Source organism: Argentina anserina, chromosome 2 (assembly GCF_933775445.1).
Source record: "Argentina anserina chromosome 2, drPotAnse1.1, whole genome shotgun sequence".
Lineage (NCBI taxonomy): Eukaryota > Viridiplantae > Streptophyta > Magnoliopsida > Rosales > Rosaceae > Argentina > Argentina anserina.
Window position 1 is genome coordinate 2,555,201 of NC_065873.1, and position 13,004 is coordinate 2,568,204.

The 13,004-nt window shown below is 39.0% G+C and overlaps 3 protein-coding genes across 3 annotated transcripts; all 3 read right to left on the reverse strand.

Moving 5' to 3' along the window:
• Positions 1–3,163: 3,163 nt before the first annotated feature.
• On the reverse strand, positions 3,164–6,027 carry LOC126783159 (pentatricopeptide repeat-containing protein At5g02860). The gene has a single exon (XM_050508571.1). The coding sequence runs from the start codon at positions 6,025–6,027 to the stop codon at positions 3,580–3,582; it is 2,448 nt and encodes an 815-aa protein (XP_050364528.1). The 3' UTR covers positions 3,164–3,579.
• Positions 6,028–6,589: 562 nt separating this feature from the next.
• Positions 6,590–9,371, reverse strand: LOC126783354 (uncharacterized). The gene is made up of 2 exons (XM_050508811.1): positions 8,997–9,371; positions 6,590–7,038 (listed from the first exon to the last, which is right to left on the reverse strand). Exons 1-2 carry the CDS (start codon positions 9,324–9,326, stop codon positions 6,922–6,924), a joined length of 447 nt encoding a protein of 148 aa, XP_050364768.1. The 5' UTR covers positions 9,327–9,371; the 3' UTR covers positions 6,590–6,921.
• A 1,554-nt stretch (positions 9,372–10,925) lies between these two features.
• On the reverse strand, positions 10,926–12,719 carry LOC126782450 (probable E3 ubiquitin-protein ligase ARI8). Its single transcript, XM_050507700.1, has one exon. It carries the CDS (start codon positions 12,717–12,719, stop codon positions 10,926–10,928), a length of 1,794 nt encoding a protein of 597 aa, XP_050363657.1.
• Positions 12,720–13,004: the final 285 nt, after the last annotated feature.

Genomic DNA, 13,004 nt, shown 5'->3' on the forward strand with positions numbered 1-13,004 from the left:
TTTGGTGATCAAACTGCGAAACACAATTGAACTAGCAACTTGATGGCGCTGTGTCAGAGAAGCTTTCTCAATAGAGTCAAAAATAAATAATTATGCCGGAAAGAAAGGACGACCTTGATCGAGGTACAGGATAAGAGTAGTCTCTTGATGAGGGATCTTACTTGTTTGGGAAGTAGGATGCAAGAGGGAACAAACAAGAAAGCCCAAAGCTTTGGCAGGTTGAGTCATATGACAACTCAGGACAATAGTAAGATTGGTTTGAAGAAACAAACCGAGAATAGGAATCCAGCCAAACCCATGGATTTTGGCACGAAATTGAGGAGGCAAAGTGGCGAAAGCAAACAATTGTTCGTAGACAATTGGAGGAGAAACAATGACAGCAGAATACAGAGTGCAACCTTCACTAGTCATGAAGTGATCAATCAGAGGAATGGGCAACAAACCAGCAAATCTTTTCTATTATAGCAGAAGAATGTAGTTGAACCTGCTAATTGGTTTGATGTTACAATCGTAAATAAAATGATGATACAGATGATAAGTATATGTATCATAATTTTCTAAAATTGGCAAAATATCAGATAACTTCTGATTTTCCCAAGTCAATCACTCTGAAACCTTGATCACCCACATGATCAAGAACCTAAAGTTGAAGGAATAAATATTCATCAATCAGTAACCGACCAATTATTATATAAAATATATAATTACTACTGAATAAAAATTCCAATTCCTGTAATTGGCACTGTTCATAGCAACTGGAACAAAATTTTCCATTTAAGAACCACTGAAAATGTAATTCCTGCTCAATTAAAAACAGCATTTTTATTTACAGGTTACTAACAGTTCAAGATCAACTAAATATTGAAATCTTAACAAAAAGTAAAACAACCCAATCCAATTTATCAATTGACGTTTGGCAGGGTCTTTTGCCATGCAAAAAGACATGGCTGGAAGATGTGTTGATCAATTGAGTGAACTAACTATAGTAATCTATTACAATATTTATAATGATATATATATATATATATGTAATTAATCTGGGTAAAAAACTCAGGAATGAAAGAGCACAGATCAGATATAGACAATCCATTCAGAACTCATGAATCACTTGAAAAATTCACACAAATAAAAATCATAGAGCCCTGATCATGATACAACACCACTGACAATCCTACTCCATAAATAATTACACCAAAATTTACAACCAGCAAGCTCAAAAATTGCAAACAAAGAGATTTGTAACACATGACCGATAGGGGTAAGATGACGCGATAAGTGCAAAATGGGGACCGAGATCTAGAAGAACAATGCACCAGTGCACTAACTGCCAGATAAAATATATTTTTTACATTGAGCTGAATGGGAGCCTAAGTTTTATTCATGTGATATCAAAAGTAAGATTTTCCTGTTTTTCAAGAACTAAATTGCTAGCTATCAAGGCTATTGCCAAGTCAATGAGAAGATCAGGCTAAAGATTGACCATTCTGATAGAAGAGAACTGTTGTGACTTCCCCAAAATATGGGACTTCTATGGCTTAAAGATGTTATAGTTAATTCTGATATACTGTTCATTACTACTATCTATCCAAATTATTTCGCTGATGTTATAATAAAATTTGAATTCCAACCTGTAGCAAATCTATAATCAGATTTACCTATTACCATTAATTTTAATGTTTACGTAATATATTAAGTTTTTCAGATGAGTTGGGAAGGTTTTCTTCTTCCTTCAGTTCAACTTTCTTTCAGACCAAAATAAAAAAGTTCAACTTTCTTGGGTTGCACTTTCTTATTTTCTTGCTTGGCTTGGTGACTGGGAAAATGATTGGAAATCAAAGGAGACATATGATACTTTTTGTATTTTTGCTTATTTAAAAAAAATATGGATGGCTTTGGGATTGTATGTTGTTATAAAGAGGAAGCCATGCTGAATATTTTTTTCCTTAGCTATGATAGGAGTTGCAACAAAACAAAATTACAATGAATTAACAAAAGAGAATCTCTATTGACAAACATGAAAACGGAATGTGATACCAAAATAGTAAATATTAAATGTATGATATCAACTAAGCTATTTCGATATAGAGCTAACAGTAAACACCTAACTAAGCTATAACAATAATAGTTCTGTGATTGTTCATTACAGTTGATAACCATGAAAACCATCATTTTATTTAGTCATTAATCCATAATTCATAAACCTAGAATGAAAGTATGAAAAGTTCTAATGAACACCCACCTTTATGTTCTTCCCCGTCACCAACCCAATCACAAACCAAACCCACCGTTCCAGTAGGATGATCCAAATACTACCTGAAAGCAAGAAAAAACCTGAAAAGTAGGAAAACAGCCAATTACCCAGAAGAACAAACCAACTAAAACACACAAAAAACAACCTGTTATCCGGATCAAGGGAAAGAGAAACTGAGGTCTGCCATTAATTCGAAGCTGAAAAGGAAGGCATAAAAGAGAAGAGAGGAGGAGATTCTTCTCTACAAATTGACCAAGGTAAAACACAAACCCACAAAAATCCCCAAACTAATTTATTCAAAACCACAAAATCAGAATAATTGCAGATTGAAAACAAACCCAACAAAGAACAAACCCATAAATAGAGACCAGACGCAAAAATCAAGTCGAGAAAAATCATCTACTCAGTCACTCCACGAAGGACGCCAAGAAAATCAATTTCGTCCCACTCGCTGTTTCTCAGTTCGCCCTCGATTTCTTATCCCAGATCATGTTCTGTCGCAAGCCATCGTAAGAGAGGTACTCTTATTTATTACCTCAAATCATCTTCTATTGCAATCCACCACTCTTTCTTAGTAGTCTTCAGAGGTGGATGGAAAAACATAGAAGCAACAGGTGGTCATCAGAGGACAGCAAACCACAGTGGCATTACTGAAATTTTAAGGAACGGTATCGTGAACAGTAATCGAGCGGAGGACGCTTAATATTTAGTATTAGTAAATATAGAATCTTTAACCAATAGCATTGTGGCAGATTGCTTGCAGTTATGTAAATGATAGAAATGAATGCATATGATTAACTACGGAAGCCACCATAGTTATCCTCACGTCACAAACTTCATTCTTGTTCATCAGACAGAACAGCATATAGAAATGTTGCAAAAGTACTCTTATATAAGGGTCAGGGTGTGATGTGTTACACTGTTGAGATACAGGCATACAGCTCAATAACTATGAAATATCAATATAAACAAGCTACATTCTGCAGCAACCACAGAGGTAGCTGCAAATATTGGCAATCTAAGATCGATAACAAGTCAAATTTTACATACCTTGAAGTAGTTATGCACTTACACAACACCTGCTGCAGACCCCGTATATATTGAACAAAATCGTATACAACAACATATTCACAATATTATGCACCTACCGCCTTTCTGGGAACAGAATCGTGTACACCTGCATCTTTTACATGATCTGTTCTCGCCTCCATGCCCAAATAGGATACAACATGAGCATTAAAAGGAGGTCAGGAAGGACTTGATGTATTAAGTGTCTGTGGCTAAAAGCATGCCAATGCACTGGGCAACCCATTCATAGAGGAATTTAACTATGACCATTTATTTCTAATACGGTCTAATAATCTGCATTCCTCCCCTTTAGCAATATGCGGATCAAGTTTGCGAAGGTTGTCCACAAACTTCTTTCCCTCATCTTGCCGATTGTGCTTGCAGTACCAATCTATAATGGAGTTATATGTGTTCTGATTAGGCTTGCACCCATGCTTGATCATGTACCGTACCACATCAATGGCTTCAACAAACAATGAATCTGCAGCATAACTTGCAACAAAGGTATTGTAACTGATTACATCTGGAGAAATCCCGGAAGCACTCATCTCTGAAAATATCCGTGAAGCATCTCTCATACGACCATTTCTACAATACGCATAGATAACAGTATTGTAGGAAATTATATCCGGCTTTATTCCCTTCTCCATGATCTCCTTTAGAAAAGTTTCTGACTTCTCAAAATCTTCTGAGCGACTGTACATATACATCACACTGTTGTAAGTTGTCAAGCTAGGAGTGTAGCCCATTTCATTCATAAATCTCAAGATCTCACTTGCTTTTGAAACCATCTGCCTCCGACCATATATTGATAACATGGCATTCAGCGTAGTTATGTCAGGTGAAAACCCTTTCTTTCTCAGTTCTAAGAAGGCATGTTCTGTTTCCAACAAGAGGTCGCTTTTACTAAAAACTAGAACAAGTGTCTTTAAGACCACAGCATGGGGCTCAATTACAGCAGAGTATATTTCTTCAGCCAAGATATGCATGCGATCCATTTCTTTGCCATTGGCATAAGCATGGAGAAGAGAACTATATGTAAGTTCATTGGGTTTGCAGCGACCATTTTTCATTTCAGCAAGAATTTTCTCAGACTGTTCCCAAAGCCCACCTCGCGCTAACGCTGCCAAAACAGCATTATACGAGGAAAGGTCTGGAGTAATTCCAGCTTCTTGCATACTCTTATACACCTCCACGGCTTGGTCAAAAGAACCACAACGGCTATATGCACTGATTAGGGTGTTAAAAGTATCCCGCTCAGGTACAAATCCTGCCCTCTTCATCTCTCTGAACACCCCCGACACTTCTGAGTCCATCCCATTTTGGCCAAACACTGCCAAAAGTGTATTCCAAGTAACAATATCCGGCATGCACTTGCATGTGTTGATCTCTTCAAGAACATTCATCATTTCTGTGAACTTCCCCCTGTTACCGTGCATCTTAATAAGGGCATTGAAGGTACAAATGTTTGGCTTGCAACCGGAACCTTTCATCTCCTCAAAAACCCTCATTGCAGCCTCATCCTTTCCAGCCTTCTCATATCCCGAGAAAAGGGTGGTGTAGGTAAACACATCCGGTTTAATCCCCCTCTCCACCATCTGGCTTTTCAGGGCCATTGCTTCCACCAACAATCCATCTCTTGCATATGCTGATATCAACGAATTGTAAGACACAATGCTCGGAGAAAACCCATTAAGCTCCATATCCTTCAGCACCTCCATCGCTTCCTTAGTCCTCCTAGACTTTCCATAAACATCCAACAACGCGTTATACGTAACCTTATCAGGTGCAAACCCTGCTGCTTTCATCTCCTCGAAAACCTCAGCAGCCTCTACATACAAAGACCCCCGCCGACAACAAGTTATCAGCGTATTATAAGTATACGAATCCGGGGCAATCCCGGCACTCTTCATACCCTCAACAATAGCCTTTATCCTATGCCAAGAAGTACCCATTTTCCCATACACATTCAAAACCACATTGTAAGTAATCAAAGTGGGCTTGCAGCCCTCCTCCTCCATTTTCTTAAAAACAGAAACAGCCTCCCTATACCTCCCATTACTAGCACAAGCAGTAATCAAAGAAGTAAATGCATAAACATCAAGATCAAATCCATCCTGATGTAAACTCCTAAACAACGAAGCGGCCTTAGAAACCCTGCCCATTTTCCCAAGAATGCTAATAATCACAGACACAACAGAGCCACTCAAAATGGAGTTACAGTCCTCACGTTTCCTAAACCACTCAAACACACTCACAGCCAGCTCGAACTTCTTGTGAAAGGACAAGCCTTTAACAATACCCAACACATCCAGAGACAGAGACTCCAAGCTGGAACCGAACTCATCTCTATGCAACTCGACTAAACTATCAAGCTGTTCCTCTAGTTTGGAGGAGTCAAAAGTGGGGGAGTTGATAAAGGAGTCAAGGATGCGCTGACCTTGGGAAGAGAGGCGGTGGTGGGACCAGGGCTTGCCGCGATTGGAGTCACGCGAGCGGCCGATGCGCGTGCGGGTTCTGGGGAGGGAGGGGCGGTGGGGATGTTGTGGGGTGGAGAGGAGTTCTTGGAGAATAGGGGTGATGGGTGGAGGAGGAGGGGGAGGGAGAGATGGGTTGTGGGTTTGGTGGTGGTTGGGGAAGAAGGGTTTGGAGGAGGAGGAGGGAGGTGCGTTAGGGAGGAGGAGAGGGAGAGCCATTTTGTCAGCCATTCAAGGTTTTGGGTTTAGTTATTAGTGGCTGGGGGCATAGATAAATACCTCACTTTTGGTTTTGTTTGGGCTAAGTTTCAACCAGCACTAGGTATAGATACCTCATTTTGTTTTAGATTTGGGTTTGTTGTTTTGTATTGGGGTGTTATCCGAAACCAAAACAGAGGTATTGAGATTATGGATTCTTTTACATGAGAGATTAATGTTGTTTGTAGTCAGAGATTTATCTGGCTATTAGAGACTATGTTGCATTGTACTGATCTGGGTAGCAGAAGTGCTATGGACTCCACAAAATCAAAATGATAGTCAGAGGAGGAACTTATAGAGAACATGAAGTTGGGACAGTACAGAAGGTTGTGTTCAAGCAAATGATTTTTGTTTTTTTAATTTCAGAACTACAGATTTTAATACTTAAGTAGTATTTTGAATAAAAATCTAGATATGGCGAAGTTGAACAGCGGCTTAATTTGACATATTTTGGATTTGAAGTGATAATACCTTGTTGGCCGGTTTAGCTGAAAGCTTTAGGACATGCTCAATCAGCATCGAAATACAAGCTACGGACCATAATGAAAACTCTTGATAATGTTCAAATCGAATCTCATGCAGATGACAAGATCTAAAATTCTTAGATAATGATTCCATTAAACTTGAAACTTAATTCAATGCAACCGACAGTACCTCGTAATTGCATTTAGCTAGAATAAATGCGACCGATAAGGAATCCAAAAGTAATTAAGACCTCTAACTAAAGCTAGTTCCTTAGATACAAAACATGCACTTAAACGCCTACTGTTGCAGCATTGTTACTACCATCAACCAAAACAAAACCCCAGATTCAAAATGTTTGCTGCATAAACAGCCCACGGCTCAAGTTTGCTCTCCCAGTCTGGATCAGAGGAAATGTGGGGTGATGAGTCCAGCAACCTCAAGAAAGCCAACACGGTCCTTGCCTGCAAATATCTTCTTCAGCTTGTCATCACAAATGATGATCCTCTTGTTTTCAGGGTCCTAGAAAGAATGATGCGCAAAACCAAGTCAGTGAGATAAAAATTAACTTAGTTAGCACAGAAATAGAGAAATAATCACGAGGAACGGGGCAAAAGTAGCTACATTTATTAAAATGCAAAAATCACCATAGGAAACTAAGCCGCAACTAAGTGATTTAAACTACAGAGATGTTCATAGACAAGTAGGATGACACATAATTAGAATCCCAACTATAAGATGCATTTAGTTTCATGAAAACCACTAAATGATCTTTAAAAAAAGGACTTAAGAATTAGCAAGCTTGGTAGAGAAGGAGATGCAAGCAGGCCAACAGAGCAAAATTAAAAGTGAAAAAGCAGGAACGGAAGTAATTTATCACGCACAGGGAGTTTGTTGAATGCATAAGCAAAGAACAGGTCCTCACAGGTGAAAGATGAGTTAGCAAGAGCTATAAGCACTAACTGAACACTAGCAACACGCAAATTTGCAGATGAGAGTCTTACAGTAAATGCAATATGTTCATCAAGCTTCCTATGCTATCTTCAAAATGTCATCCATTGGGATGCTATGTCACAAAGATAGAAACTACAAGCTAGGGATAACGCTACAGACAATATTAATTAGCAAATTCCATTCCACAAATAACCAAACATGAGTTTATGAGAAAGACTTGCAGAGAATCACATCAGAAAGTCGAAACCTAAGAAAGTTTTAGATCTCTTTTTCTAGTCATTGTTTCCTTTTGAAGCTTTGAACTTAGATGATCAAATGACCAACATGCTAGTGTAAATTATAACTTGCACAAATATTAGTGAAGAAACTCTCTTATTAATCTCTGGTGTCCTTTTTAGGAGTCCATGTAGTAACCCAGATACAAGAGAACTTCAAAAGATTCTAGTCTATTTCGATACTGATTACTGTTCATGACCCTTGTGCTGCAAATTATTTTATGTAATACAGCATGCAGGACTTTGGCAAAGTCCAACTATGCAACAACCAGCCTACAAACAGACATAACTGCATAATCAGCACACTAAGTGTAACTTAAACATAAATATCAGTACAAGTTGGATAAATCACTTTTCAAAACTATGCAGTTATAATCAGAAGTTACTTTTGAAACTCTACTAATGAACCTATGAGAAGATTTTTCTTTGAAAATAAAGAATGCATTTTGATCACTTTTATAACACCGTGCTTTGAAAAAGTTTAAAATGATTCAGCAAAAGGACATCTTCTTCATAGTACAGTGTAATTCTTCATAGATCGAGAAACATACAAATTCAACATTAGAGACGTACCCAAAAGCCAAAACAAAAACATTCTGAAACCAAGTTAGAGGAAACATATTACACTCGCATACAGACAGCCTTATTCCAGCCCAATCACATGAGAACAGCAACTAACAAGCAAACCAAACCACCAAAAAACCAATCCAGGTACTAATAAAATATAACGCTTTTCACTAAACCATAATGTCATCCATCTGACATCAGCATATTCCTCCATCTAAACACACATCAGAATTGAACTTTCCAAAACTATAAACAACTAAACCCAACGGTCACACATTAAGGTAGCACATCCCACACATACAGATCCATGTAAAACCAATAAATACTTGCCATAAGTAAACACACATACTCTCATTTCATCTATGCCTACACAACCTTATCCATACATAAAGGCGCCACATTCAAATACTAAACCCTCCAAAAACCTCATCACACAACCTAAACTAAAAGAACCACATTTCATCTATGTCACCACCACCTTATCCAATCAAAAACTACAACAATAGTTATAATACAAACACAACAACCAATTTCATCAATAAAAAAACAACAAAGTCTCACACTTCATACACTCTGACACAACCTTATCCACACAATTGCACACAAAACCCCTAAAAAAACCAAAAGGGTACTCAAAAATCTGACAAAGACTGAAACTTTAGGAAGGAAAAACCAGGGTTAGACCTGAAGATTGTTGCCCTTAATGTGGGCCCAGATGACCTTGAGAGCCTGGGTGCGAGAAATCTCAGGGACGCCGACAAGGGCCTGCATCTCCGGCGACACCTTGCGCGGCTTCATGATGCCACGTGGCTCCCTTGGGGTGGTGGCGGCCTGCTTCGACACGGCGGCGACGAGGGTTGGGGTGCGGGCCATGCGGAGGCTGGCAGGGAAGTTGGGGTGGGAGAACCTAAGAGCGGCGGTGAGAGAAGGCTTGGACAGCGGCAGCGGCGATGAGGAGGAGTCGCCGGAGAGGAAGGTGGCGGTGGAGGAGATGAGGCCGGTGGACAACGCCATGTCGTTTTGTGTGTTGGAAAAGGATAGAGTGAGTGAGAGAGAGAGAGTGAGGATGAGGAAGTGGTCTGAGCCCGCCTTAATCCTATTTTTGTCAGGGTAAAATAGTAAAAGTTTATACAGACCTTGGGGTAAGTTTCTCATTTTACTTTTTTACTTATGGTGACAATTTTCAGGCCATCAAAATCCTGAATGTGATGTGTGTGATCGAGACATCTACTAGACTCAAACCAAACACATACAAAGAGATCCATGCTTTATTAGGCCATTTTTCCTTTTGAGTATTTGGAGTTGCATCTAACATTTCGTCACAAAATTGCCTCAAAACTCTGATAGAGTTATCATGGTTTTTAAACAGACTGTTGTTTAGAGTCCATGAGTTTTATTTTCAGAAAATGATACATAGATGATATATATATATATATATACACACACATTTTTTCTAAGAAAGAAAGGATTCAAGAATATGAGAATAATCCACTGAAAATACAAAAATATAAAAGAGAAGATTGTAATGATGAGGACTTCGATCTCAGACGAGTTATTCTTGCAGACTATTGGTATCATAGAGTTTAGAGTTTATCGCTCTTAGATATGTTTATGGAGAAGTTAATGGCGTAGCTATATATTAGCTACCCTGGCTAGCTAGTAAATCTTTCTTTGATAAGTATTGGATAGTTGATGCGCTTGGTAATCCTGGTATTATTCAAGTTGTCCTCATTGAGCATGGTTGTATGACATAACAAGGTTCAAGCCATATGTCGCTCATTGGTGTACTGTCCAAATATTATTAATAGCTACGGTAGGAGTTCATCTCTCGCCTAATGGGTCTACTTTATAAGTCATTAAAAAAAAGATTCGTATGATTTGTAATAAAGAGAAGAAATGTGTACTGAAAATATAACAAACACACCATATTTTGTCAATAACATCAGCACTCTATTCTCTTCCTTGATCTGTATAAGAGAAGTATAACACATCATCTAAGAAATCATATACGAACAGTTACTCAAAGAGATTTTAAGGTTTCAAGACACAAGAAGAGGAGTACTTTGCTTGATAATATCTATTGCATTGTAGCACTGCTAAGAACCACAAATATGGCACCATAAAATAGTTCAAAACAGCTTTTAATATATAAAAGCTATAACGGTAAATAAAAAAATAACTATAATTAAAAAAAAAACTGAAAAATTATCAATCTGTTTCTCATAACTACACACAATCTCACATCTTATTTTTCCTCCACCAAAAAAAAATAAAAAAATTAAAGAAACTCCTACACATGCATCGTGTAATGACTAGTATTGATAACATAAACTGATCAAACTCAACATGTTTACCGATCGTTTTAGATCCACAAAGGAGGTGTGTTCTAGAATGGTCCAAGACCATCGTGGTCTAAACCTGTCAGAGGACACGTGTCAACATTTTATTTGGACTAAATGGTTATTCACTGTTTAATTTTTTTTTTGCTTGAACGTTGAACTGGACCAGAGCAAATGCTCCCACAAAGGAAGTTGTGAACCTAATGATCTGTAAATATAAATAACCAGAAACTAACTTGCTCGTTTTAACAATCCAACTGACCTCGCTCATAGGCTAAACTGCCCCACCCTCATCAGCATCGGCCTCATTACACATACTACACCTCGTTAAAGTCACCGGATTCAATAACGTACATCGGTCACAAGACCAGTATCCTTGTTGATTTTCCTCAGAGCATACTTGACAGGTAACGGCAGACCCTACATTGATGGCGGTACATCGGTCACACGTCCAATCCATCTCCTCATAAGCAGCTCCAGTTCCATAACGGCTCGTCTCCGGAAGCCCCTGCTCCAATGCAGTAATCAACTTTTCGAAATAAGTTCTGGTCACCTTTGTCAGTCCCACGAGTTTTGTTTTAAATTTTTTGAATTCGTCAGTAGCTGCAAATGATGATGATGACGATGATGATGATGTTGAGACTAGGAACTGTTGCAGTTCGCTCTCGGCGCAATTGTGAAGCCTTTCAAGGCTGAACTCAGCATGGCCTTGCAAGAACTCGAATAGGTGCCTCATAGAATGAGCATCCTCAGGCATGTAGTAGCCATATGCATAAGTCCATCGCAATACTTGCCTGCACTCAATAATCTGTTGCCAGGCCTCTATGATAAAATCGTATTCATGCTCTTTTGTGTTTCCATGTATCGCTCCAAGTTGCTTAATGTGATCGGTCTTCACCTTATCGAAATCCTCTTGAGCTTTTTTCTTTGATTTACCATTGTTATCCCACCGCTCAAGGTAATGAAAGTATCTCTCTAAAAACATATTTGCCTTCTTCTTTGCCCTCTCATCCCTACTAGTAGATGTCTCGGGAATATTACCAACTGAGCCCCCCTTAAAGCTATTGCAATTGCAACCTTTGTAATTAAAATTTGGCCCGAGGCATAACCAGCAAAACTGGTACCCACAGGGAGGTCTGCACCTCATGTGATTACAGCCTTGGTTCTTCTCAATTGGTCTTTTACACTTGGGGCAAGGCTTGGAATTATTTATCATCCAATGCGCATTTTCAGAATCTTCTTTGTTCTTTAAAATCCACTTCCTCACAGTCTCGCAATCCACCGGACGGTGATTCTCCTCCGTGCAACTCCAGCAATAGCTATGCAAGCAAAGACATGATACATCATACGACACCGTTCCGCCCAGAGCATCAAACTGAATTGCGCAGTTACATTCTGGGGCGGGACACCACTTGATCTTCCTATGATCTTCAACGTAAGATCTTAACAGATAGGTCTTGTATTTGCCATGCTCAGCTCCTCGATTTGAGTTCAACAACACCTTTTGGATCAAATCAGGACCAACTGCTGCACTACATGATGGTTCAGGACACCTTAGCCTCAAACACGCCGGACCACCGTCACTAATTGTTGTGCTAATATAACCTGCCCAGCAATCTCGACAAAAAGGATGACCACAAGAGGCAGACAATATAAAACTATGATCGTTGTACTCTTCAAAACAAATTCCGCAAGGAATTCTTAAATTTGCCCAAGCATCATGTTCAACTACAGGTTCTGCCAACAAACCTGCCTTTTCTCTAACTTTATCTTCATCGGCAAACCATTCATCCTTAATATCTTCAACCCTCCAATGAAAGTAAGGAAGCAGTAAGCATGCATCGGATTTCGATATGGAGAGAACAGTAGAGACTTCTGTAATATAAGTATCTTGAAGTTTTGCAATTTCTTCTTCATTCAAAACAAGATAATTTTCCTGCCGAGACTTACTCTCACCAAAGTCATCGACTTTATCATCTACCAGAAGATCTTCATCAAAGTTAATTGCTTCTTCATCGTCCCACTCTGTGGTTCCATAACCATCATCGCTCGCATACATGTCGTCCATCGCCTTAGCAAACTACTTGAGTACGTAGCGAGGCCGCCGTAAGAAAGGAAACGTACACCAGCAACCGTCATAGATGCATGACGGCCAGGATACCCTAGCTCTTATAATTTATGCATTCGATCATATTCCAAATCGAACTAAGTTTCCGGGTTTCAAAAGGAAAGGAGCCCTAGTCCAACTTTGACACGGTCCTCACAAACTGCACAACTTATTGTACGTAGTTGATAAAGTGATAAACTACAAACCTAGTTTATTGGAACGAAGGTAATTTAACACGTAGCCTCC